The 26,483-nt window shown below is 37.8% G+C and overlaps 13 protein-coding genes across 13 annotated transcripts; 9 read left to right on the top strand and 4 right to left on the bottom strand.

Moving 5' to 3' along the window:
- Positions 1-467: 467 nt before the first annotated feature.
- On the bottom strand, positions 468-3,167 carry mcm6 (MCM complex subunit Mcm6; the record flags this gene model as incomplete). Its single annotated transcript, XM_056179344.1, has 1 exon — positions 468-3,167. The coding sequence occupies one exon, from the start codon at positions 3,165-3,167 to the stop codon at positions 468-470; it is 2,700 nt and encodes an 899-aa protein (XP_056036764.1).
- Positions 3,168-3,681: 514 nt separating this feature from the next.
- Positions 3,682-4,083, top strand: sap10 (splicing factor 3B; the record flags this gene model as incomplete). The annotated part of the gene is made up of 3 exons (XM_056179343.1): positions 3,682-3,684; positions 3,757-3,839; positions 3,918-4,083. 3 exons carry the CDS (start codon positions 3,682-3,684, stop codon positions 4,081-4,083), a joined length of 252 nt encoding a protein of 83 aa, XP_056036608.1.
- Positions 4,084-4,377: 294 nt separating this feature from the next.
- gfh1 (gamma tubulin complex GCP4 subunit Gfh1) lies at positions 4,378-6,075 on the top strand (the record flags this gene model as incomplete). The annotated part of the gene is made up of 1 exon (XM_056179342.1): positions 4,378-6,075. The coding sequence occupies one exon, from the start codon at positions 4,378-4,380 to the stop codon at positions 6,073-6,075; it is 1,698 nt and encodes a 565-aa protein (XP_056036607.1).
- Positions 6,076-6,291: 216 nt separating this feature from the next.
- ubc8 (ubiquitin conjugating enzyme E2 Ubc8) lies at positions 6,292-6,849 on the bottom strand (the record flags this gene model as incomplete). Its single annotated transcript, XM_056179341.1, has 1 exon — positions 6,292-6,849. The coding sequence occupies one exon, from the start codon at positions 6,847-6,849 to the stop codon at positions 6,292-6,294; it is 558 nt and encodes a 185-aa protein (XP_056036606.1).
- Positions 6,850-8,757: 1,908 nt separating this feature from the next.
- Positions 8,758-9,588, bottom strand: mtr3 (exosome subunit Mtr3; the record flags this gene model as incomplete). Its single annotated transcript, XM_056179340.1, has 2 exons — positions 8,758-9,428; positions 9,474-9,588. 2 exons carry the CDS (start codon positions 9,586-9,588, stop codon positions 8,758-8,760), a joined length of 786 nt encoding a protein of 261 aa, XP_056036605.1.
- Positions 9,589-10,039: 451 nt separating this feature from the next.
- Positions 10,040-13,141, top strand: ptr3 (ubiquitin activating enzyme E1; the record flags this gene model as incomplete). The annotated part of the gene is made up of 2 exons (XM_056179339.1): positions 10,040-10,045; positions 10,106-13,141. The coding sequence occupies 2 exons, from the start codon at positions 10,040-10,042 to the stop codon at positions 13,139-13,141; spliced, it is 3,042 nt and encodes a 1,013-aa protein (XP_056036604.1).
- A 778-nt stretch (positions 13,142-13,919) lies between these two features.
- On the top strand, positions 13,920-14,204 carry pet117 (cytochrome c oxidase assembly protein Pet117; the record flags this gene model as incomplete). Its single annotated transcript, XM_056179338.1, has 2 exons — positions 13,920-14,015; positions 14,061-14,204. The coding sequence occupies 2 exons, from the start codon at positions 13,920-13,922 to the stop codon at positions 14,202-14,204; spliced, it is 240 nt and encodes a 79-aa protein (XP_056036603.1).
- A 402-nt stretch (positions 14,205-14,606) lies between these two features.
- Positions 14,607-16,409, top strand: tea2 (kinesin family plus-end directed microtubule motor Tea2; the record flags this gene model as incomplete). The annotated part of the gene is made up of 1 exon (XM_056179337.1): positions 14,607-16,409. One exon carries the CDS (start codon positions 14,607-14,609, stop codon positions 16,407-16,409), a length of 1,803 nt encoding a protein of 600 aa, XP_056036602.1.
- A 469-nt stretch (positions 16,410-16,878) lies between these two features.
- trs8501 (TRAPP III complex subunit Trs85a) lies at positions 16,879-18,888 on the top strand (the record flags this gene model as incomplete). The annotated part of the gene is made up of 1 exon (XM_056179336.1): positions 16,879-18,888. The coding sequence occupies one exon, from the start codon at positions 16,879-16,881 to the stop codon at positions 18,886-18,888; it is 2,010 nt and encodes a 669-aa protein (XP_056036601.1).
- Positions 18,889-19,327: 439 nt separating this feature from the next.
- Positions 19,328-20,757, top strand: cmp7 (ESCRT III complex subunit Cmp7; the record flags this gene model as incomplete). Its single annotated transcript, XM_056179335.1, has 3 exons — positions 19,328-19,600; positions 19,653-20,054; positions 20,107-20,757. The coding sequence occupies 3 exons, from the start codon at positions 19,328-19,330 to the stop codon at positions 20,755-20,757; spliced, it is 1,326 nt and encodes a 441-aa protein (XP_056036600.1).
- Positions 20,758-21,112: 355 nt separating this feature from the next.
- Positions 21,113-22,605, top strand: tti2 (ASTRA complex subunit Tti2; the record flags this gene model as incomplete). The annotated part of the gene is made up of 4 exons (XM_056179334.1): positions 21,113-21,190; positions 21,227-21,338; positions 21,384-22,240; positions 22,291-22,605. The coding sequence occupies 4 exons, from the start codon at positions 21,113-21,115 to the stop codon at positions 22,603-22,605; spliced, it is 1,362 nt and encodes a 453-aa protein (XP_056036599.1).
- A 92-nt stretch (positions 22,606-22,697) lies between these two features.
- On the top strand, positions 22,698-23,300 carry SOMG_00539 (RNA-binding protein, G-patch type, GPANK1-like protein; the record flags this gene model as incomplete). Its single annotated transcript, XM_056179333.1, has 1 exon — positions 22,698-23,300. The coding sequence occupies one exon, from the start codon at positions 22,698-22,700 to the stop codon at positions 23,298-23,300; it is 603 nt and encodes a 200-aa protein (XP_056035627.1).
- A 153-nt stretch (positions 23,301-23,453) lies between these two features.
- Positions 23,454-25,100, bottom strand: gpi16 (pig-T, Gpi16; the record flags this gene model as incomplete). Its single annotated transcript, XM_056179332.1, has 1 exon — positions 23,454-25,100. One exon carries the CDS (start codon positions 25,098-25,100, stop codon positions 23,454-23,456), a length of 1,647 nt encoding a protein of 548 aa, XP_056035628.1.
- Between the last annotated feature and the right edge of the window lie 1,383 nt (positions 25,101-26,483).

Genomic DNA, 26,483 nt, shown 5'->3' with positions numbered 1-26,483 from the left:
GCTGCTTTCAGCAAAGTAGTTGGTTTATGTGAAAGGGTCTTACCCTTCCCATAGGTCTATCGTCGATGACTTAGGAAGAACCGAAATAATATAGAAAAAAACGCTACTATTATATGTTTTGTTTACATTCTTAATAAAACAAGCAAAGGCTGAACAGATTTAAATAATTAGTAAAGTATAAATAAATAAGGAATCTGTCAAAATTCTAAAAAAAGTATAAACGAGTGAAAAGAAAGCTTTATTTCCCGGTATATTGAAATGAAGACGAAATCATCATTAGCTACATGAAGAAACAAATCCAACGAAAAAACTAAGTATACAAGTGAAAAAGACAGTAGAGACCCTAGTGAAAGTAAAAGTTATGGACCTTAACAACCTAAATGATCCACTGAGTTAAACTATCGAGTACAAGGGGAAAGAGATTGAACGAACCAAGATATGCCTATGCCCTCCGAAAAAGACAGATTCTATGCGTCGACCTCTCCATTACTAACGAGCGCTTCATAGTCACAGTTAGGATGTATGGAGAAGACACGTTCTTCAAATGGCAGTTTAACATCACTGTCTGCTTTATTTTGAATTTCCATGATAATGGATTCATGAACAAGACGTGTTAAAACCTTGCGAACAATACCTACCTCAAAAATAATGTCTTCTTCGGTATGCAATTCGTCTTCTCGAAGTTCAAGGTAAGATTGAATTAAATTACTAGCAATCATTCCCTCAGTACCATCCTCGGCAGAGTGTTCGTGTAAAACGCGAACGATGCCATTCATAACTGACACATATTTTTCATAGGTAATCTTCAACTTCGGCTTTTCTGATTTTTGGGTATCAGTGGTTGTTTCTTGTTGATCTACTTGCATCGCATCTGCTGAACCAGCTTCTCGCTCTTTCGCTTCTGCGTCTTCCTCTTCAACCTCAATATCGTCACGTTCAACGTGAATGATGGATTGTCGAAGAAGGGAATAAGCCTCGTTGACAAAAGCAGGTGTAATGTCGTCGACGCAATTTGCACGAGCAATTGCTTCTGAAAGACGAATCATAGATTCTAATTGACGTACGGTAATCCGATAAGAGTTCTTTCCAGCTCCCTGAGCGTCGTCCATACGAAGTTGCTTATACTTTTTCACTATCTCGGCTCTAGCTTCGTTATTTAACTTTGGTTTGAACGTTCGGGCATAACGCATATATCGTTGCAATTGCTCTGTACTAAATTCCGGCTGCATAGCTTCATCTCGTAAGCGATGAACATTGACAATGTGTTGAGCCAGATGACGGTCGACCGATTCGTTGCATTCATCTAGCACAACGAAAAATAAATCAAAACGTGACATGATAGGAGCCGACATATTAATGTTATTACGCAAAGTAGTCTTTCTGTTATAACGCCCACCGATGGGATTAGCGGCAGCCAAAATGGAAGTACGAGCATTTAAGGTAGCTTGAATACCAGCTTTAGCTATTGAAATTGTTTGTTGTTCCATAGCTTCATGGATAGCAACCTGATCTGACAGATCCATCTTGTCAAATTCGTCAATAGCGCAGATTCCATTATCCGCCAACATGAGTGCACCGGCTTCAATTGTAAAATCACCGGTTTCCTCATCCTTTACGACTGCAGCTGTAAGACCAGCAGCTGAAGATGCTTTACCCGATGTATAAACCGCGCGAGGAAGGAAATTGCATACATATTTCAAAAACTGTGACTTGGAAGTACTTGGATCGCCTACAACGCAAATATTAATGTCACCACGGAGGTTAATCCCTTCAGGAGTTTCTTTGTGAACACCCCCCATTAATTGTAGAAGGATACCTTTCTTAATTATTTCATGGCCGTACACCGACGGAGCTAAAGAGTTCACCAAACGTGAATATATATGATCTGAATGTACCATAGCACGTAGGTCATCAATTTCAGCTTGTGAAAGCGACTGTAGGAATTCATCTTGAGCTTCTATCCCTTGGGAACCATCACCACGAACATCTGCAGCATTACGATCATTCGCATCATCTGGCTGAACCATACAAGCAAGAAAAGAAAGTTTATAAGTCAGATCACGGACACCAAGAGATTTTAAGCCTGTTACACCATCGCTACCTGAATCTCTACCAGCACTGAATCCCCGAGAATCTCGGTAGGCTTCTGGCTTTACTCCCGGAATTCCCAATTGCGAAATGTCGGGGACTGCAATTAGTGTACCCGTAAATGCACACTTGTCACCGGCTTTTGCTCTTTCTACGATGTCACCACGAATAATCACGTCTAACGTCCGTGGCATGGATCCAGTGGGTATTTCATTGCTGTTTTCTTGAATGCGTACTTTTTGCCAGTCTTGAAAGGTGGACTGAGAAATGTTAAGGCGCCAAGTACGCTTATTAGCGCAAAGTTCGTTGGGACATTGCGTTGGCTCAGTATAGCGAAACGCCTGCTCGACGCGTGGAACTACAGTATGGCATTCTTCACATATAAAAGTACCATGGGCCAGCTCTGGACGGACTTCTGAAGTTCTAGTGACAGTTCCTGTAATTGTTGTTAAACGACCAATACGATCAGTACGTAAATCTCGAATAGTAGAGCGAAAAGGAAGGTTATAGAATGCAAGAGCAAATGCTTTGTCGCTTGGTCGATTTGCAGTAGACAAAGAAGCATTGGCTTGTGATAAAGAGTTTCTATAATATTCTGGTTCGTATTTTTCAACCAGTTGCTGCAACGCACGAGATAAAAATGGGGTGAATCGATAGTATTGCTCTACAACTGCGAGAGCCAAAACATCATTAAAGGTAGTCAAGTGATTAAAGTCTACATACACAGTATGAATTTCATACATGGCAAGACCATGTATCTGAGAAATATAATATTTTTCTGACATAGCAGACGAAGATGGTGCGCCCATCTCGTCAACGCGATCCTCACTAAAGCTTTCTAAAAAATCTTGAAACGTTTCTCGAACAGACTCACCAGTTGTATCCACCACTTTAGGAATCGCATCCCCAATGGCTGCAAATGGTTTTCTTTTTACTAAATTATCGTCTTCCACCATCCCAGTAGATTCTGGCTGAGAAGCCATACTTACTGCTGGTCTATCGCCAACTTCTGATGTTTGAAACCCATGCTTATAGGTTGGCGTCGTAGCGTTTGCTCCAGGAGAAACAAATGAAGACATTTTTGAAGGACAATGCCAAGTTGTAAGGGAAAGGTGATATTCCCAAGTGGATGGGAGAAGTTGAGTTTTCTGTACCCTTTATGCACTACACAAGCGACGCGCATTAAAGTTCGTCTTAAAAAATAAGTAAGACGATAATACACTAAAAATCATTTTTTCTCCAAAAAGAAGCTTTTTATTCGAAAAGTGGGCTGCATAGTACTCTTCTTTTTTTAAAAAAAACCGTTTAATTGAAAATACAGTTTTCTGATGCGTTTTAAACCTGCGTTTTTCTTGGATTCTTCCATTTCTATTGCATTTGGGTTCTTGGAGGAACTTGTTTGGGCAATGCAATTCATCCAACAATGAAATAATAAAAAAAATAAATAAATATGCCTTCATTCCATTCTTTTGTTTTCCTGTAAATTTGTTTATTTACATCAAGAATTACCGCATTGCGCTCAGACACTTTAAAGGGAGAAAAGTTTGACGCGAAGAAACCTGTCAGAAACGCGATTTTCAAAGAATTTTTATTATGGTATGGTAGAACGTGTTTTTTTTTTCATATATAATGTTATGGTCGATTTATGGAAGCTAACCAAATTTGTAGGCTGATAGATTGCGCTCACAAGCAAAATTGGAACAACTTCAAGCTCGATTCGTCGGTGTAGGTCATTCATCTACCACCAAATAGTAAGTACCGTTTGAAAATGACTAGACTATGCTGTCTTTATTTTAGTATGAAACTCTATACTAACGCCGTTTGGCTAGCGAATGGATGGTTAATCAACACAGAGACGCGTTGTCTTCCATCGTTGGACATCCACCGCTTCTCGCATATATGTCGACCGCATTGGGTGAATCTAGGACGCAAGTTCGTCAGCAAATGCTGGAAAAAATGATCATGCCTTGTGGTCCTCCTCCTCCCAACCATTGAATACTTGATGAATAGGACGAGCTTATCAACAAGAAGCATACAGTTTTTTACTTATTTATAAAAAAAATGAATTGACAATTCATAAAGCAGGATAATAAGCGTCAAGCTATTTGAGTATTTTTCTTATTTACGTTTGTTACTTTAGTTACTTAGCGCGCTTCAGACAGCCCACTTCCCAAGGATTTTATATTCTGTGCGTTCACTGGTTTGTATAAGAGATTTTGCTTTTCCTATAAACTATTTGTTGAAAAAGATTTAATTCGGATGTCGTCTACAGTCTTTCTTTACTGGTAAATGTTACACGAACTGTTACTCTTCCTTGCTGGCTATGACTCTAGCCTGTTCCTAGTTGACAACGAAATCGTTACTTTGCATCCTTCTCTTCATACTTTACATCCTGGAGAACGCCATATATTACAAGAAATTGGTATTCTAGCTGTTGAGCGTCGAAAAACCGCCAAACTTTTGCACCCTTCGATTTCCCCCTTAAATCACCCAAATAATGTATTTCATCGTTCCTTGTACATGTTTACTGAGGACGTCCTTCGAAAATTTGACGAAGATCTTGTCGACTTGGAACAGCAAATTTTAACGAGAGATTCTTCATTTGTTGGTTCGGGAAAGTTTGTATCTTTGACTCAAGTTGAAGCCCATCTAAGTTCATGGAAGCATACATTTCCAGATTTGTTTCTAATAGCCGCAACTGCACTTCAATATCAGACGGCATATTCTATCTTTCATTCCCTAACGTTACTTTATATGCAGTCATCTCGTTTGAATTTCAAGCAACTTATTATAGAGATCCAAGTCTGCCTACAAAAAGTGTGGCTCAATCATTTTCTCGAATATTTGGTTACTGATTTCCGGGAAGATTACGGATACCTTTCTGTTTCGCCAGAAGCTTACGAAGGCAGTGGACATGTTTTGGTGCCTTTTATGGATTTAGCATCTGCAAAGGATGCCCTTTTTACGAGATTTTGTATGTTAAAGGCAAAGTCTTTGCTTATTGATGTATATGCGAATCTTTTGAAACAATTTTATGCTAAGGCCAAATCTCTTGATTTTCCAATTTCACAATCTTCGATTAAGCAGATTGTAGGCAAATTATACGCTCTTGCCTCCAGAAATATTGTATTTAAAATGGCGTCTGCTCATCGACTTGCGGATTTAACAATGATGCTTGAAATGGTGATGTTACATGAAGATACAAGCGTTTTAACGACAATTTTGAAAAGGTTTCTCGAGTTTGACATAAATCCTTCACAACAAACCATTTCAGATCCAGAAAAGTACTTCCCGATAGTTTTGAGGAATACAGTTTCAGACTTGGATTTAGACTCAATGTATGGAGACTGCATCTCTTCTCTTCATTTGGCGAAGTCTTCGGAGCTAATGAATCCAAATATAAGCTTCAAAGGGATTCCAATTTGTCTCGCTATTTCCTTACAATGGCCTTATAATATGTTTATTGATACAACCACTCAGAGAGATTATTCTAGGTTATGGGGGTTTTTGGGTGCATTGCAGGTTAATATCATCGATATCAAGTCCTTTAGTTATCAAAGGAAGTCGTCTGTCCATGCTAATGGCAGGTATCCTTGGAAAAGTTTATGGCTTACATTATGGTTTTTATCATGCCTTCAATATTATTTTTACGACGGTATTATACGACCCTCATACAAAGTCCTTCGCGAAAAGGTTATTGAATATGGGGAAAGTGGAAACCTTGAAATGCAAGGGTACGCACGTCTTCATCTTGACGCGTTTGGATATATCTCAAAAATGGTGTTTATTAGTGACAAACAATTCTTAACTTTACTAGCTTCTATTTATAATGAAGTTTCTAAAGTTCATTATGAAGAAGTTTGCGACGAAAATTGTGCATTAGTCGTTTTGGTTAGTCAGTGTATTCAACATATCAGGGAGAAAGAAAATGATCCATCACTTAATAATAGTCCAGTTAGTGCGCTCTTGCTGCAACTTGGTGTTTAAGTCATGAACATCAATCGTTATGTCTCATATCAATCTAATTCTTTGCAACGATCGTTTTTCTTTTATCATAAAATAATATAAGGGGTGGATTTTGTGTGACAGCAATTTTAATTTCAATAATGTCGGGTAGCTATTTGTAGTTGATTTTGGTTTGTCAGAGCAATTTCTCATAAGATGCTTTCATTTGTATTATATCATCAAAGGATCAAAAGTGCTTTATAAGTCATCATCCATTTGACCAGTAACTTCTTCATTTTCAGACTCTGTTTCGATGGAAGACATGGAATCATTGTCTGAAGAGTCATCCAAAGAGGCATCTGCATGGTCTTTGCTAGCATATCTTTGAATGTAATCTTTCACTTTACTGGTAAAAGTTTGGGGTTCGCGAAGTAGCAATGCGGCAGCTTCCCCGTTCAAAGGATCAGAAGCATTTGGGTAGCGAAGCAATTGAGGAAGAAAAACTTCAAAAATGTTAATCATATCAAACATAGGAGACCAAGTCTGATTAATTACGTCTAAGCAAACACTTCCACTAAGCTCGTCGATGTTTGGATGGAAGATTCGATTCACAAACCCGATACTGGGAGACCTCCAAGGATACTCGCTTGGCAATTCTACATGGATTTTCCAAACTCCTTCTGCATATGGAGTTTCGTTAGGACCATGAAAGCGAACATAAAATTCTTGCATATTATCGTTTACGAGGGTAACCTCGTAGTCACTCATCAGCAATTTCATAACATCAGTCTCAATTCTTCTTCTAGGGCTCGACATTTCTTATAAAAATAAAAAATGATAGTTGAATGAATAGAAAAAGGGAAGAATAAGCACCTAAGCGTGTATGTGAAAAAGATAGATTTGAAAGTAATGGATAGGAACCAATGGACGAATCCCTACTTCGAAAAGTCTTCAGAATTGTGCAATTCGTATATAAGAAAAGACTTTTATCAAAAAAAGGCGCTTTTTTCTTTCGATAAGAGGTTTGACAAAATTCGAAGTGTGCAGCTTACGTGTCGTGGTGTAGCCAGCTATAGCGAATCTAAGTACTACGCTTGGTTTGTTATTCAAAGAAGGTAGAGGGCTATATAATATTATTACATGAGATGAAAGTTTTATTTTCGAAATTACAGCTAATTTGGCCCAAAAATATTTGTATCCCTCGAAATGAAAGTCTATTGTTTCCGAGTATGAAGTAGGTTGCTTTCCTGATCTCGTCCATTGCCATGTAACAAACTGAGTTTCGAGGAATTGAAGGTAGGTGACAGAATTAAATCCACTGATTGCAAATTCAGAAAGGCCCCCAGGAGGAATGGCCAAAGTATATCGCATGCACTGGGAAAGCAAAACGCTTAGCCTTACTAAACAGACTTTGTAGAAAATTCCGGGAAATGGGAGAGCCTTCTGAAAGTATATCTTGATTATCGCACTGCGTTCAACTTAGTGCGTTTCATAAGGAGGCATTGATTTTATTATTAATTATGACAGTACCCTTTTCAAATCCAACCACACAATTCTTTCGCCTACCTTATAGTTATTCTTTCTCAAGGAAGACAAAAGGAAGAAAAGTACCCTTTCTTTCAAGCAATTCTACGCACTGTTTATACAAAATTGACATACATCGTATTAAAGAGGATGTGTTACTTTGGATTCTTATACAGTTACACTATAGAAGCCAAATCATTAACAGGAGTTTGCATAATTGCTGAAGTTTGGTTTTTTCTTTGAATGATTTTTTGTTGAGACAGCAGTGTAATTTTCAATCTCCATCTTTCAAAGTCAAGCGAAGCATTGTTTTCCTGCGCAAAGGTCGATGATGCCAGTAGGTCAAACACGAAAGAAAGCAAAATAGAGCAATACGCTTCATGCAGCAATCTTAAAGTCATTTCATCCATTCTGTTTTTATTATCAAACAAAATTGAGAGGCATATACTCTTATCGATATGGTCGAGGAACAAACAATTGAATAGGTCGTGTAGAATAAATAGTACTAATTTTAAGCTTAACATGAAAGTTCACTGACGATCCCAAGTTCGAGTTTTGGCGTTAATCATATTGTTGCTTTCAATGTTCATGGGCATCGCATCTGTCTGTATGGAAACTTGTTTTTGCATTTGCATGACAAAATACTAGCATGCAGCATTTGTCCCTTAATTTTGGACAAAAGTAGGCTCTTACTTAATACTAAAATGGATAGAGTCGACAGCAATTTATTAGACTATGTAACAAATATAATTATTTAAAAAGTTTGTAAATGACAGTCCGTTCTAGAAAAGAAATAGAAAAACATGAAAAAAGTTGCTTGCTTGTTTTTATACAGCTATCATCATAGTGTCTTTACTTAAAAATTCAAAACTTGAATTCTTACAAAAAAATTCATGCATTTTCGATAATTCCTTATATTGAAGCTCTCAGCTAATGTACGTCCACTATTGGGGCGTGTAAACTGCATGCATGCATAATGAAAGCTGAAATTCTTGGTATGATAGACTTCTGTGGAGAATCAAATTTGTAGCTGGAAGAATGAGAGGAATCAAATTGGATACAAATGAATCGACGCCAATGATGATGGTACACGATAGGAATGAAATCCTTAGGCCTTCTACTGTCTGCTAGATGGAAACTGTATTTACATACAAAACAAGAGCATTAAATTAATTTTTCAAGCAGCACACAAAGACAAACTCAAGGTGTATCGTTAACCAAAGATCCCAATTTTTCTTGACTAAGAGTATGGTTAATGACCAAACGAATTCCCTTTGCCGTCTCTGTACATTTCTCTAGCAAACTTTTGAGCCGTTCCGAAGTGCAATTCCCTTTCTCCCAGACCTGAGTAATATGCCCAAGAGCAGCCATGTGGCCAACTACTAGAGAACCATATGGACGTGGTCGACCACACTCATCCATAAAGTCTGGATCCACCCAATACTCTGGTCCTTGAATTTTATATAATAAGCTCACACCTGTAACCAGATCTATGCATTCTATGTTTGCATCAGCGATTGCTGCAGAAGCACAAGTAATAGCAGCTGCCAATGTTGCCATAGTTCCATCGCTCTCAAGAATTTGTACATAAACATCGATAGAACTTTTGGGATATAAGTGTAGTAGGATACTAGGGGAAAGAGCTGTCTCGAGTAAGAAACCATAATCCTTTTCTTCAGCACTCTGTACGTGTCCCTTCCTCTCTGGCAATGAAAAGGGGCTGTACTTCACTTCGCAATTCAACTTTGCTACATTTTGGAAAGAAAACGTCTTGTTTGGTCTAGGGCCATAAACATTGCATCCAATCTTGATTTTACCAGATTCATAATAAGCGCTTCCCATAGCCTTGGTGGCCCATCCAAGCTTCAAGTCTAGTCACATTAGCTTTTTCTTCCATTATCAAGAGTTCAACGTACATATTTTTCTGCAATTATCCGCATTGCGATCCCTCGTAAACGCAGGCTGTTCAGGCACTTCAAATGCTGGAGGTACTGAGACCAGAGGACCACAAACTCTCTTACGGTCCGTCATGGGTTCTTCTTTGTTCGGTCCAAAAAATTTGACAAATCGATTTGTCAAGCTTGCAACGAGACCGTCTAAAGCTAGCTCAGCTCAACTTACTTGTTGAAACTTTTCATTTACAGATATAGAACTGCTGACACTAAATAATATAGCGAAAAGTACGTAACATACACTATAGTCATTATCGATAGTGACCAAAGTCTCGTAAGCTGCTAGCAATACAGGGCAGAACGAACGGACTTGAAGACGAAGACGCTGTTTTGAGAATAAGAGACCAAAAAGGCAAATCAGTTTCAAGTCTTACTCATTTAGAAGTGGCAAACGAGCCTTTGTCAGCTAAATTCAACTTACTTTATATTTCTAAGCAATTTGCAAATTATTGCGGTAACCCTCGTTATTCACTTCATATATATACTGAGGTCATCGAACATTCTACCACGCCAACACCACAATATCCATAATGAGTGTACGTGAAACCCCTATTATTGAAAGAATGGCAGCTGAATTGGATACTAACGTGTTGCAGAATAAAATGAATATTGACCAAACGGGGTCAGGCACCATTGATGAGGGATTATACTCCCGACAACTTTATGTTTTGGGCCACGAAGCCATGAAGCAAATGAGTCAATCAGATGTTTTAATTATCGGATGCAAAGGTCTCGGTGTTGAAATTGCTAAAAACATATGTCTCGCTGGTGTCAAAAGCGTTACGCTATATGATCCTCAACCTACTCATATCGAGGATTTGTCTTCACAATACTTTTTGACCGAAGATGATTTGGGCGTTTCTCGTGCTGATGTCAGTGTGCCAAAATTAGCTGAACTTAACCAATATGTTCCCGTGTCTTCGACTCCAGAGCTGTCGATTCAAGATTTGAAAAAATACAAGTGTGTTGTTGTTACTGAAACTTCTCTCACAAAACAACTGGAAATTAATGACTTTACTCATGAAAACAGAATTGCATTTATCTCTACAGATAGCCGCGGTCTTTTTGGTTCCGTGTTTTGCGACTTTGGACCAGAATTTGTCTGCACTGATGTGGATGGAAACGAACCCTTAACTGGAATGATTGCAAATATTACTGACGATGGCACTGTTACAATGCTTGAAGAAACCCGCCACGGTTTAGAAGACGGTGATTATGTGAAGTTTACTGAAGTCAAGGGTGTGCCTGCTTTGAACAACGGCCAGCCCCGCAAAGTAGAAGTTAAGGGCCCTTACACCTTTTCTATTGGATCTATTAATGGTTTGGGCGGTTCCGCTGCGACTGGTGGTGTTTTCACTCAAGTCAAAATGCCTCAAAAACTTACTTTCAAATCTCTTCGTGAGTCTTTGAAGGAACCTGAATATGTATTTCCTGATTTTGGAAAAATGCTGCGTCCTCCTCAATATCACGTTGCCTTCCAAGCACTTTCTTCGTTTGCTGAAACACACAACGGCGTTTTGCCTCGCCCCAGAAACAATGCAGACGCTGGCGAATTTCTTCAAATTGCGAAGAAGATCGGTGCTTCTTTTGATTCGCAGTTAGAACTGGATGAAAACCTTATTAAAGAAGTTTCTTATCAGGCCAGAGGCGATCTTGTCGCCATGTGCGCTTTCCTTGGTGGTATAGTTGCTCAAGAAGTTTTGAAGTCTACTACTAGCAAATTCTTCCCATTTAAGCAATTTTTCTACTTTGATTCCCTTGAGAGTCTTCCAACCTCTGTGCAACTTAGTGAAGAAGCTTGTAAGCCTCGTGGCACTCGTTACGATGGTCAAATTGCAGTTTTTGGAAGTGAATTTCAACAAAAATTGAGCTCCTTAAAGCAATTTTTGGTTGGTGCTGGTGCCATTGGTTGTGAGATGTTGAAGAATTGGTCTATGATGGGTGTCTCCACTGGCGAAGATGGTCATATTCACGTTACTGATATGGATTCCATTGAAAAATCAAACTTGAACCGTCAGTTCCTTTTCAGAGCTCGCGATGTTGGCAAGTTGAAGGCTGAATCTGCTGCTAATGCTGTTGCTGCCATGAATCCTTCTTTAACTGGCAAAATTACCTCTTATCAGGAACGTGTCGGACCGGAGAGCGAAGGCATTTTCGGAGACGAATTTTTTGATAACCTTTCTATAGTGACTAATGCTCTGGATAACGTCGAAGCTCGTTTGTACGTCGATCGCCGCTGCGTGTTCTTTGAAAAGCCATTGTTGGAGTCTGGTACTTTAGGTACAAAAGGTAATACTCAAGTGGTTGTCCCTCACCTCACTGAATCCTACGGTTCATCCCAAGATCCTCCCGAGAAGTCTTTCCCTATCTGCACTCTCAAGAACTTTCCTAACCGCATTGAGCATACAATTGCTTGGGCACGTGATTTATTCGAGGGGTTATTTAAGCAACCTATTGACAACGTGAACTTGTACCTCAGTTCCCCCAATTTCTTGGAAACAACCTTGAAAACTAGCAGTAACCCTCGTGAAGTTTTAGAAAACATTCGCGATTACCTTGTTAGCGAAAAGCCTCTCTCCTTTGAGGAATGTATCATTTGGGCTCGTGGCCAATTTGAAAAGTTCTTTAATCATAACATTCAGCAATTACTTTACAACTTCCCCAAGGACGCTGTTACTTCGAATGGACAACCTTTCTGGACTGGTCCAAAGCGTGCTCCTTCTCCTTTGGCATTCGACATTAACAATCGTGCTCACTTTGATTTCATCGTCGCTGCTGCCAGCATTTATGCTTTCAATTACGGTTTGAAGGAGGAAACTGATCCTGCTCTTTATGAACGGGTTCTTTCTAGCTTCAAGCCTGCTGAATATTCTCCCAAGAGCGGTGTGAAGATTCAAGTTAATGAGTCTGATGAGGCACCAGAAGCAGCTGCTAATTCCGATAAGCAAGAGTTAAAATCTATTGCTGATAGCTTACCTCCTCCATCTTCTTTGGCTGGCTTTAGATTGACACCTGCAGATTTTGAAAAAGACGATGACACCAACCATCACATTGATTTTATCACTGCAGCTTCCAACCTTCGAGCTTTGAATTACGAAATTACGACTGCTGATCGTTTTAAGACAAAATTTGTTGCTGGCAAGATTGTTCCAGCTATGTGTACTTCTACTGCTGTTGTTTCTGGTTTGGTTTGCTTAGAATTGGTGAAGTTGGTAGATGGTAAGAAAAAGTTTGAAGACTTTAAGAATGGTTTCTTCAATCTTGCTATTGGACTTTTCACATTCTCAGATCCTATTGGATCTCCCAAGATGAAGTTTAACGAAAAGGAGGTTGACAAAATCTGGGACCGATTTAATCTTCCCAACTTTACCCTCCAAAACCTTATAGACCACTTTTCTGAAAAGGAGGGCTTGGAAGTCACTATGCTCTCTTCTGGTGTTTCTTTGCTTTACGCTAATTTCCAACCACCCAAAAAACTTGCGGAGCGTCTACCTCTTAAGATATCTGATTTGGTTGAGCAAATTTCCAAGAAGAAGCTGGAGCCATTTAGAAAACACTTAATTTTAGAAGTGTGTTGCGATGACAAAGACGGTGAAGATGTTGAAGTTCCCTTCATTACTGTCAAAGTATAAAGAGAAAAATATTAATGATTTTTAATGGTTTAAGAGTTTGGCAACTTTGATTTGACGGCCTGGTCTTTGATAGATTCGTATTAGCTTAAAAATCTTTGTGTTTGTTTCTTTATTTATCTTATTAAACTAAACGAGAATGTAAACTCTCATTGTGTGTATATGGATTATAAGTTCTTGTCAAAGAAGTTGGCGAAGTCGCTGAATGTTTCGAGTAACTCATTAATTCATATAGCCTTCATGAATTGATTGTCAATGCTTCCGTAGTGAAGTAAACATGTTATATTTTACATTCCTGTAATGGCTTTTCATTAACAAGTATGGATAGGATTGCCAATGGCAGAAGACACGAAGGATTCGTGGAAACTTTGAAACTCGGCTTTATACTGATTACCTATGCGCCCAGTGGATTTACGTATAGCTGTAGTCAAATAAGTTCGCTGAAACTGGCGAAAGCATTTTGCATAGAATTTTCTACCAAAACAGCCGTTCGTGATTATACAAATCGTACTTTTACAGAACAAAGATGATTCTAAACTCGTGAGCCACTGCATGCCTACTCATTGAATCTGCACTTGCTTTCATTTTGTTTTTGTTTAGGTCACTAACTGAAATAATATACTCTTTAAGATTATTATTTATGCATAATATTAATTAATATTTTCATGTCTAGTAACAGAAGGTAGTTTAAAATATAATTTTGCAAAATATATCATACTGAGCATACCTCTAAGTATGAAACCATAAACGGACGAAAGCCTTCATCCATTTGTTCATTAACATGTCGTCGACGTCGAAAGCTTGTATTTTAGGTGCTTCTACGTTTAGTATTTTTATGGTGTATATTGTTCATAGCAATCAGATCGCGGAAAAGCAGGTAAGCCCACAACCTTCGAGTGAGTCGTGACTAAGTTCATTTTAGAGAATGTCGGCAGGTGTAGAGAAAGATCAGGAACGAAAACGCATGAAGCAAAGCCGTTTTGATGATTTGAATAAACAAAGAGCCTTGTACGATTTCTATGAGAAGGATCAACCGATTACGAAAAATTCAGACGGCTCTTCCTGAAAACAAAATCATCACAAACTTTTTTGAGAACAAAGGATTCTTCAAATTATATAAAAAAAAAAAAAAAACACGCCTGCGTGAATGAAACAAACAAAAAAGGATAATAATATTTTGAAAAGGTATACATTTCCTAGTGAATCATTTTCCGAGCTATATCATCAAGGATGCTAAAGTTGATAGTAAACGTTGCGAACTTCCACAAAACTAATTTAAGCAGTACACTATGAAGGCGTTAAACCATTGTTTTTATTACTGCGCACTTTAGAAAAGAAACATATTCTGATTAAAACATTTGGGATCTTTTCAAATTCGTTCGTTTAGTAGAATAATTCCTTATCGAGAGAAAGGAAGTGTTGTGTGCTTAAAAGTCGTAAAGACTGCAATCTTGGAATTTTAAATGAGATGAGTTCATCTACGAACAAACCTGGTTTCACAGGTATGGTAACACCTCGAAGATATTCTACCATGACTAGTTTGAGGAATGTAACGCCTCAGGCAAAAGGAAATTACCCTCAAAGCCCTTCATTGATTCGAAACTTTTCGAATCCTATGTTTCGAAGCAATAGTACACAATTGAGTGTTTCAGGTTCTTCAGCACTTGACCTTGGTGTTTCGGAAGGAGCTGCATCACCTCTAGGGACGTTGGATCGATATCCTCGTCCTTCCGTTTTGAACCTTCAAGATGCAAGCAGTTACCGCACTGAATCTTTTGATAGTGCCGCTTCATCATTCTCAAAGACCGGCAGGATTCCTTCTTCTGGTGCTGGTGAGTTGCCATTGTTGGGCAGTGATATTATAACGAGTATTCGTATATGTCCTGTTGATAGACATAATAATAACCTCTGGACACATGGAACCGTATTAAACGATCCTTACGGACGAGAATACATTCACCAAGATACCAACTCAAACTCATCTTCTCTTCAACAAGAATACATGTTTAATCATGTCTTTGGTATAGAATCCGATAATCTTAATATTTACCAAAATTCTGTCGCTTCTGTAGTCCGAAACGTGTTTTCTGGATACAATGGCATCGTTTTTGCTTATGGCATGACAGGAACTGGTAAAACTTATTCGATGCAGGGAACAGAGGATGAGCCCGGTATTATTCCTTTGGGCATGCGTGATCTGTTTAATATGGTAGAGTCAAACGCGGAGTCTGACACTTTTCAAATTCGCATTTCCTATCTTGAAATTTATAACGAAAGGATTCGAGATTTAATCAGTGATTCTCAGGAGGAGCCAAAGGTTCGTGAAGGTGCCAATGGCGAAGTTATCGTTTCACCGATGGCCCGCGTGCTAGTAACAAGCCCGGAAGACGTAAGCCAGGTCATTGAGCAGTGCAATGCTATTCGAAAAACGGCTGCTACCGATTACAATACTTATAGTTCTCGATCTCATGCGATATTACAAGTCTTTCTTATTCGGAATTCACAATCAACTCATACAACAAGGACGTCCACTCTCAGTCTTGTTGATTTAGCAGGAAGTGAACGAGCTTCTACTGATCATGAAAGAAGAAAGGAAGGTGCATTCATCAACAAATCTTTACTTACATTAGGGACCGTCATTTCTCGGCTATCCAACTCTGTAAATGGAGGTGCCTCTTCGAATAATAATCATATTCCGTACCGTGAATCCAAACTTACTCGTTTGCTCCAGCAATCTTTGTCTGGCCAATCCCAGATATCCTTGTTGGCTACGATCAGTGTTGAGGCCCGTCATGCTGTTGAAACCACAAATACCCTCAAGTTTGCTATGAGAACTCAAAATTTACCTACTGAAATAAGACAAGCCGAAGCATCTACTAACTATCAGGCCGAAGTAAGTTCATTACGTGCTGCACTAGTTAAAAGCAACCAAGAACTTGAGATTTGCACAAACATACTTAAGCAATTCAAATCCGACTTGGAAGAAAGAGACGCTTACATTTCATGGCTCGAAGCTGAAAAATCTCATGAAAGCGCTATTAGTCGTGCTCGGTTACGTATGGAAGAATTACTTTCCGATCGAAATATGGAGATTGCAGATTTGAAAGAAGAAATAAATGACAAGGAAAAAATAATTTATGCATTGCGGTCTTCACAGCAACGACGTGAGCTTGCGGAGTTAAATCAATCTAAAATTCGGTTTTCGAAGTTTCGAGATTTACCAAATAAATATGTGCCCGAAGAATCTGAAAAGGAAAATGTGAATTGTTAATTAAGAACGACCAAACAACCGAAAATGTTTCTGTCAGGCTGAAATGGATTAACCTGATGTAGAAACGATTACTTTGGAAGTAATCACTTCGCAACCTGCAGCCATTTAATGATTTATTTTTTGGAAATAATCTCAATTTAAAATATCTAATGTTCAAATAACCAAGTTCCTAACATCCTTCATCTTGTTTTTGTCTCGACGTTTGCATTTACTGCATTTGAAAAACACCTCACTATTTATCTTGTGTACTACAATGATTCCTTTTGTTACAATTTGTTGGTACCTTGTCCTTTAACCGTTGTGTATATGGCTTCTTTATGTTTACTCTTTCATTCTTAAACGGACTTTAATTAGCAAAGGCATTGAGACTGCAAGATATCATTATTTATGCCAGATTTTGACGAAAGACGCTGAATTGGTCTAGCCTGACCTGACATCAAATTGATTAACAAAAGTCAGCTTGAACTATATGGATATTACTACAAATTTTCTTTCTCGCAGCTTATCTGAAATCACTTCCACCGTGTCTGACGCGTCAGGAGACTTTTCTTCGTCGAGTACAAATTATGAGTTTGAACAAAAATTACGCCAACTAATTGAGCATGCTTTTTGTCCTGTCGTCTTTACGTTGTGCTCCGAAGATACAGAAAGTTTTATAAAAGGAAAAGGCTTTGCAAACTTTGCTTCTTTTATCAGGCCTTTTGGCGACTGTGTCGAACACGGGAATTGCTCCAAGCATTCTGCTTCGGCAAAACATATAAACTTTCAAAATGAGAGAAATTTAGAAGATACAGGCTCTGTCCGTTTCTTACCAATGTCGGCCGTGCGAACCCCTCAACAATTTCATCGTGACCGAGCATGGAATAAAGAAAATGAACTCGAGTCAGAACAAGAGTTATCTTATGAGTTTGCTCCGGGAGGAGATATGGAATGTGTTCGTGAATTATTGGAAAGATATATTCAGAAATGGTCCGCGGAAGCTGATGATCAAGTGGCGCCGGATTCATTCTTAGATCCTATGCTACAGTATTTAAAGCTTTTGATGTCTGGTAATCCGGTTGCACAGCATGAGACATTTTCCCATCCCGTTGGGTGTTTAATTGTGTTAAGTTCTCATAACCCTAATCCTCTAGCTACTATTATGCGCTTATATAAAGAAGTAAATAGTGCAGATTTCCCTAGATTTATATCTAGAGAGGTATTGCATTACTATCTTTTTATCCACGATGAAGATGAACATGATTTAGAAACTTCTCTTCAAGTGTTTGGAAACATACAACGCAGTATAGGCGCGAATTCCAAATTCATTCGATTACGGTCACGATATATTGATTTAGCTTATATACAGAACGCGCATTCTCCATCGAATTTGGACAATTATAAGGACGAGTTAGGAGGTGAAGATGACTATTTCAATCCCTCAAGCTTGCTTTCTTCGACTTCATTAGTCAACGGTTTTTCAAATCCGACACTGTTCTCACTTGACTCTGAATTAGCAAAAGTGCCAGAGCCTATATGGAAATCTCCTTTAGAAGTTTTAAAGGAAGGAGGTGAAAATAAAAAAGGGGTTTTAAAGCCTGTGATGCCTTTGGAAGAAATGCAAGAAATGAAAAGTTTAGTAACCACGATACTCTTTGAAGGTATACGTCCTTTTATGCAGAGATGTGTAAATTCTTGGGAAGAAAATACGGCTGCGCATTATGGCGGGTTTACAGGGAAGTTACTTTTTGCTTCAAAAAAATATATAGGGAAGAACCATTCTTCCTCTGCCCAAAGAAATTACGATTCCGACTCTTTTATGTACTCTTCGGATAAGCCAGAAGCCGTGAAGCGAAGAATGGCTGATTTTTTATTTATGCTACATGATTATAAACGAGCATACGAAATTTATGACGAGCTTAGGAAAACGTTTTCTCAAGAAAGAGCTTGGAATTATTTAGCTTCTTGTTTGGAAGCTCAGATAACCTGTCTTTTGATGCAAAACCGTGTCATTACGCCAAAATTAAGGACGTCAGTCCTAGATAAAATTTTTAATGACATGGTGCTCGTATATGCTGCAAGGCTTCATTCATTATACCATACTTCCCGAAGTATTGCTATTGGAAGTCTCTTGCTAGCTACCCGACCGGGAAATTGTATTGACGATGCTGTACAATGGTTTCAACGACTAACAAATTTGAATGTAATTCCCTTATCAAAATTTGAGCATGCTTTTTTTATGACATGCTTAGCTGGGTTATTTACCGTCCGAGCAAATTTGCCTTCTTCAGAAAAAGCTATTAATGGTCGTGAACGCAAAGCAGCATTTTGGTTTTTGCATTCAATTAAAGATTGGTTAGAGTGCGATCATCCAACAATGGCTCTTGTATGCTGGAAATTTGCAGACTGCATATATGAATATTCTTCTTGGTCTGTTCTTTCTACTCATATTAAAGCAATTGGTGAAGAGTTGGTCTCATCAACCAACAATGGGAACTAGAACAAATGCATATAATGATGTGTAAAATTAAAGCATATAACATCTTATGATGATTAAAATCTTTTTACGGCTTTTAGTTTTTGGTAAAATATTTCATTTGACATGAAGAAATGCCCTGATTTTTATGAATAAATATATCTTTTTTCTACTAAAAGCTCGCTTCAGTAGGATTTGTTTGTGCCTGATATTGATGTATAGTATAATTCACTTCTAGTAAGAGTAGAATGACACTCGTTTGATTTGATCTATGAAAAAAATTATCACGATGGACTGTAAAGAAAAATTACTACTGTCAAAAAATAAACCGAGACAAATTTAAAGCATAACCAGACCTCACTAGACTGGCAATGTTTGTTCGAAAGAGAAGGGTAGGCATGCGCATATCCTGTTGGGGAACTTACCTTGCCAATATTTACGACATTAAGTATCATTGCTAACAATGCAAGATGATGAATCTTTAATTGACTTTTTAAAGAAAAAAGATATATTTAAAGAAAGTCGGCTGAGAAGCCTCTACTCTGATTTCAGAAACCTTTATTCCAAGAATCCAGAGGGATTTAAAGCTAATATACAAACGTGGAAAGATGCGGTAGAAACAGCAAGCTTCCATAATAAATTGAAATTTAAGTTAATTATTCGTTTCGATGAAAGCCTCGAAAATGCCTTTTTTAGTTCGTCGTTTGGGAAACCCTTAAGTTTAGGAATGATTGCCGTGAGTATAACTAAAGACCAGCTGGTATTGTATTTGCTAACATTATTCGCAGAATTACTTACAAGAGAAGAGTGTATGGCCCGAGGTTAACGAGTTTCTACATGCGTGCAAGAATCCTGATCTGGGATTGCAATCTTATTTTTCTCTATATTCTTGGTTACATTGGGGAGGTAGAATCATCAGCTCTCAAATACAAAGAGGAAATCTGTTTGAATCCTCCTATTCGAAGGACACTCTAGTCCTTTTGAAAAACGTAGAATTACTGGCCAGCCTTATACGAAAAGAAGCTCACCGATTACAGAGTACGTACACAAGCACTATATATACATGGAATTCGTTCCAAGCCACATTTGGACCGATACTATGGAAAGGAACAGTACTTTCTACTGTGGAATTGGAATGCTTGTTACAATGGATGTGCCATCGTATACGTTTAATTGTCTTTGACAAGGATGTAAGTAATTAAATTATTAAAAATAAAAAATAATAACTAAAGATTATGACAGACTATCAAGTTTTTACCCAATGATTCCCAAGAAGGGATCCTTGAAAGTGTTGATAAATCAATCGCAGCAATCGTGGAATCCAGAAGCTTTATATCGAAAAGCAAGGATCTTGTTAACAAAAAGATTGAGGACATTTCCCTGGGGGTTCGGGAATCGATTTCAAAGGCAGAGAAATTAACAGCCCTTACGTATCTACGGAGAAAAAAAGTTCTGCTGAAGGAGTCCGATAGGAAAGAAGCAGCTCTTCTCCAAGTAGATTCTTTGCTTTCCAGTATTGATGAGGCTTTTGAAAATAAATTACTTTTGTCAGCGCTTTCCTCGGGTTCTGAAGTTCTCAAATCTGTTGTCAGTCAAATGGGTGGTATTGAGCATGTGAATGAGATTTTGAACTCTGTCCAGGAAGCTAAATTTGATTTTCAAGAAATTGATTCTGCCATTACGACAACAACCGCTCCGGAAACTGATATTAACTCAGAAGAACTCGAAAAAGAATGGGAAGATCTTGTCAAAGAGGATAAGAAAGAAGAGGATCTCACTGCTATGCTTAATAGAGTGTCTTTAAATCCACCATCGAAACCCATACCTTCTTTAAAAGGCCAGCTATCAAAAGAATCAACTTTAACTCAGAAAGAAGCTGAGCCATCTACATAATTTCTCTACTTTCTCCCGTTACTACTTTCTATTGAAGCCATAAATACTTATGTAACTGTATGAATCTGTACTCCATTAGGATCTGGGAATGTAACTTAACTTGAGCAATATTTAATGAATAATTTCTATCTTTCTGTTTTTAACCTGTGTAAAGAGCTTCCTCTTAGCCAACGTTGAGATCTTTCATGTTTAGAAAAGCTTTATTATTTACCTTTTAGGTAGGGAGCATTAAGCATTTGCGTGTAAAAATTAATTATTTCTATATTACAAAGAATTCAGTATACTTTTATTCATACTTGTTAATATATCAGTCATAAACCTTTAGTCTTCGTTGTGAGGGCCTTTAACAATTTCCATGCAGCCTTGGGAGCAGGTAGTGAAAAAGCTGAATGCTTTGGAACACGACGTTCCGGAACAAATTTCTCTTCAAAAGGTATTATTAATGTTCATGGAAGATTCTAACGAATAGCAATTGGACTTTCTGGATGGGTTTGTCTTGAAAATCGAAGAAGAAAAGCTTTCTCATAATTTAACTGCATTACTGCCATATCTGTCGCCAAAAGAAAAATGGATAAATTTTGGTATTCTATCACTTTTGTTAAATATTCAATTACTAACGAAACTAGAAAACAATGAGTTGGATTTTGAGATCAGGAAACCATATTGTGAGCGAGCATATCGACTCCTGAGTATATTTCAGGAGGAAATTAAACAATTTGTGAAAGAAAAAGATAATTGGGAGCTCCTTCTGACGTTAATTTCGCTTCGAGATATTAAATATAAGCCTTTTGAGGTTTATTCTGTTCACATCGTTGACAATACACTGGCATTGATATCCACAGAGGAGAAGGAAGACTTCCAAAACTATGTTTTGGATTATCAGTCTTCTCTTTTTTCCCGAGATGATCGCTTAACAGGACAAGGAAGGCGATACGCATATGAACTTCCTCCTGAAAAATTCAGACAAGATCAAACAGCTGCACTCCTGGAACCATCATGGAAGTCAAAAAACTTTTTTATTCCTGGAGTATTACATTGGGTTATTAGCAACCAAAATCGCTTTACAATTCGAGATAGATGGCATAAAGTGATTCCATCAGTGCTGCGAATTTTGAATGATCTCAATCCAATGGTGAAACAAAAGGGCTTGATGCTAGTTAAGTCAACACTAGATGTATCAGGGATTGAATTTTTGATTCATACGGGACTAGCGGAGATTCTACGTGAAGACCTTATGCTGTTCTATACATTTTTGCCCCCACGATATAAAGCCGAGACATGTTCTTCCCTTATAAATTTTTCATTTCATTTATTAATTCAGTTTGAGAAAGAAATGCCAGACTTGCTGGATAAACTGTTTCTGGACGGTGTTATGTACATCTTTCAGTTCGCCTCAGACAGCATTCCCATGATTCGTCTCGCTTTTTTGGAATGCATGCATCTCATGAAGAAACTGAACCATAGATTTTTGAGATACCTTACTGTACGTGATGTGATACTTTGTTAAATGCTATCATTGCTAACATACACTAGACAACTTTGGATCAACTTTGTTTAAGGATCGAGAACCCATTGCTTTGTAACGCTCCGGAGTTCCTGTTATTCCTTTTGGAAACGCTACAGTCATTCTTAAAAGTTTATTATTACCGTGTATCCTCCCATCATGCACAGATTCTTATTTCACTAGTGTCTTCATATAGGAATTGTGCCCATACAAATTTGAAAGAACTAAATTCATGCAAAGGATTAATTACAGAAATCCTTCGATTCGTTGAAAATAACTTAACGGAATCTCAGAAACTGGATTATCAGGCTGTAATACCTTTAGTGGAACGCCCACCTGCTTGATTCATCCTGCCTCTTTACCACATTTTTGTTCTCGGTATTTGCCTACCTCATTAAATGTAATGATTGTACGAATGTAAATATCACCAGAGAAAATGGAGTTAAATAATAAAGGGCATGAAAAATATATACAGTCTTATGGTTTCTATAAAAATCGGCCACGGATTAACTTTGTGAGGCCTCAAGAAGAGCAAACAGAAAGCCGGGAAAAAATCGAAGAAAAAGGCTCTGTTTCATCTTTTTATTACTCTCTATTTTCGGAAGATGTGAAAAATTTGGATAAAAGTGCTGCCAATAACGCACGCGGGTCAGTGTGCCCTGCATGTCAAATATTCATTGAAGCTGAGAATCAAATTACGCACGCGAAATCAGTAAGGCATTTATTATCGGTAAATCATATAGATAATAAATACCAACCTGGTCTCGTGAAACCAGGCAGCCTTGGTTATCGAGTTTTATCCCAGTTTGGATGGTCTCCGAAAGGCCATGTTTCTGGGCTAGGTGCTGAACATCAAGGACGTCGAGCTCCTGTCCGTCATACAAGAGTTAAAAATGATAATTTGGGGATTGGAGTTCAATTACGCCCCAACCGACCGAAACCCGTTTCTCGAAAAGGTAAGCGGCATTCTCAAATTCAACATAAACGCGATGTTCGTTTGAAGCAAGCCTTATTAAAACATTTTTCTTCAAATAATTAGAACGCGGTTCTCTTAGAACATTATGCTTAAAAGTAACGATCTATATGTTGTGTCTAGCCATTTAACGATAAAAAATAATTGTCTCCCTCAAATTTAGCCAAAATTAAATGAATCTTACATTTAAAAAAAAATCACCTTCAACAGTAGTAAGTTTCAATTTGAGTCCCTGTCTTTTCTCTTCAATTTAGAGCGGAGTCTTCGGAGCAAGGATGGCTTCTGCGATTTTGGTAATTCGCTGACAGGAACGATTTTTCTTGTGAGGAAATTAAAGCTTCCTCCAAACGTTAAAGCCATAACGGTCGATGTCAAAATTATAACGTTGTATGGCATACTAAAGTCGGGCGTAGGAATAAACATTAAAAGAGCCGAGGTTCGCAATTGACATATTTCAACATCGTCTCTGCTAAAAACGCTAACGATTGAAGGTGGAAGGTCATAACCCCGGTTAGCATCTGGTGGGTATTCTTGAAGTCGTAAAGTTGTTTTTTCTATATCATAAGACATAACGACAGATGAATGAGCATGAATCGTGAATCGAGACTCAATCATAGTTCCAGCTTTACGGTCTTTTGAGGGTTGGTACACTTGGTCCTGGAAAAATTCATTAGAGGATACCGGTTTATCATTAACGGTTATTTTCATAGTATGAAGATACACGCGAGCATACCAAGGTAATCGTTCAAAGTACACAATACTATAAGAATCATCAGAGGGATTAGTAAAAGTTGAAACGATACCACCCCAATGATTTCCAGAATTCGTTAAAGACCTTTCAACAAAAACTGGAAATTCCGGGCGTTTTTCAAGTAGAACAGGAATAGATATCTCTTCCACCATTTGCAAAGGATACCCAACGACAGAATTAGAAGAATTTTTAACATATATGTCACTTTCAGAAGATGAAAAAGGACATCTCGTTTCGAGGGATTTGTGAAATAGGTCTTCGAGAGTATGAAAACTTGATGTGTAAGTGGCAGTCAAGCAACGTAAAGGATCATGAGTAATATCATCACCGCAAAATTCAGGAGGAGGTGGAAATCTAATTCTATCTTTTCTTCTGTTTGTCCTTTCCACGTCAATGACAGTTTGAATCTTGACAATCAATTTCATGGAGCTAAGGTCATCAACCAGATTGGGCACAATGTCTATAGATAGAGAATACCAATCCGTGTCAAACAACAAATGGCTGTCCAAAAGTGAAGCAATTCCAGCCCTATTTTTACAAGGTAAAAATTTGAGCAAAGAGGAGAGATTCTCCGTGCAGACGGACTCTTGTGGGAGGGAAGCAAAGTATCGAGAATGCGAAGTGGTGAACGAAGATGGTACAAAAGAAAGAAGAGGTTGATATGTATTCAAGTCATCGATGTTATTTGAAGAAAAACAAAACAAACCTGAAAGCTGACTAGTTAATTTGTACCAGGAGTCTATATCTTGATCATCAATAAAGGAAGCCCAAACCTCAAAACCGGACCCACCAGAATGAAATCCATTGTCAGGAGGTTGCTTCCAAAACCCATAATCCCATCTACCCCTAGTTGCCCTAACATGAAGGTCCATTGCCTTTTGATCCTTCATTGTTCGGGCAAGAGAAAGCGGAAAAAATTGATAATTTCGTTCTGAAAATGCATATCCATTTTCTTTGTTTGTTTTCGTGTCAATTTCAAAGGTGAATGAAGCGTAGGTATGCCGATTTGACAAGTTTTCCAAATATAATCTTTCATTATATTCCTCGTTTAAAGAAGCATATCCAAGAGAAAACAAAGAAAAGAGAAAAACTAATACAAATTCACATAGCCTCATTTTCTATAGACTAAAGTATACCCTTGACGCTGGAATTGTATATGTGGAAGAGTTTCAGTCGTTGTCAATTATTCAGTATTCAAGAAACAAAAAGGTTGAGTAAAAATTTTGTATTGCTTAATCCATCAGCTTATTGAGGGGGGAAAGCAAAGGAAAAACAAAAACCTGTAAGAATCCAATTGCATGAAACGAAGTTGGAAAACTAACTATGGAAATGTTAGCTCAAAATATTTTTGTAAATGTGAAGGGCCTTCAAGTATTCAAAGGATAACTTTTCTAACCCTGCTTTCCCAATAAAAAATCGAATCTTTTATTGTATTGATAAATCCGACGATTGTTTTACTGCTGTTTCTTCATTTGACTTCTTAGCATATGCTTATATAAACGGTTATAATACTTATTTGCAACGCTAAAAACATATTCCTTTAATATTATTTTAAAAGAATAGTGTGCATATAGCAAGGCTAAGAAACATAAAACAGAATCACACCTGAATCAGACTTCTTTCATGACCTAAGTATGAGCATTATGTATCAATTACTCTTATTGTCCTAGAATCCCACTCTGCACTGGACATTTACTATTATAGTGGATTTCCTGGATAAAATGACACCAACAGTCCAAGCATCATGAAGGTATAGCAGTATTAGACAAGTATCCCATAGTTTAATGCCTCATCTTTTGAAATATATAAGGAGTAAAGCTCACAGTGAGTCCAAACACAGCTAAAGTAAGTCGTAAAACGAACATTAAGTTGTAGGTAGCATCCTATTGCATGAAGGAAGTCAATCACCCATTTTTATTTAAAATAATACTTGTCCTGTTTCCGGTATTCCAGTATACTGGTCTGAATCCTTCCCGTAGGTCTGCAAAAGCAATCGTTCGATAGATTCCATCTCATGCAAAAGGCAACTGTATATGACAAGACCCATAAATAGATATTTATTTCTTGGCTTTTACTTCTAAATCATCATTTCTTTACATGTCCTAAACTTTTCTTTTGTTCTTTCTGGCCTGAGCTCTTCTAGAAAAGAAAGTGTCGTTTGATGGATGAAACTGGAAAAAGACAGGAACAAATATTACCCTGTAAGTTTGTAGGTACATTTTTGAATCCTTTTATTTAAGTACATGATCAGAGTTCTTTGACAATCAACTTGCAAACTCGCTCGCCCAAAAGGTTCGAAATGTGAAACCAAACCGGCATGATTAAACGAATCCAATATATATATATATATTTATATTAATATTTATTAATCTATTAACATATCAAACAAGTCCTTTTAGTTTTTAGGATAATTCCTTTTCAGCGTCTTCTGGACATCCTCAATTATTCTTTAAGGCTCACCATACTTGTACACTACCAACCTTTGCATTGTTGGAAAG

This window comes from Schizosaccharomyces osmophilus, chromosome 1 (assembly GCF_027921745.1).
Source record: "Schizosaccharomyces osmophilus chromosome 1, complete sequence".
Lineage (NCBI taxonomy): Eukaryota > Fungi > Ascomycota > Schizosaccharomycetes > Schizosaccharomycetales > Schizosaccharomycetaceae > Schizosaccharomyces > Schizosaccharomyces osmophilus.
The sequence above is the reverse complement of the archived record's forward strand: the minus strand, read 5'-3'. Positions and strand labels throughout refer to the sequence as shown.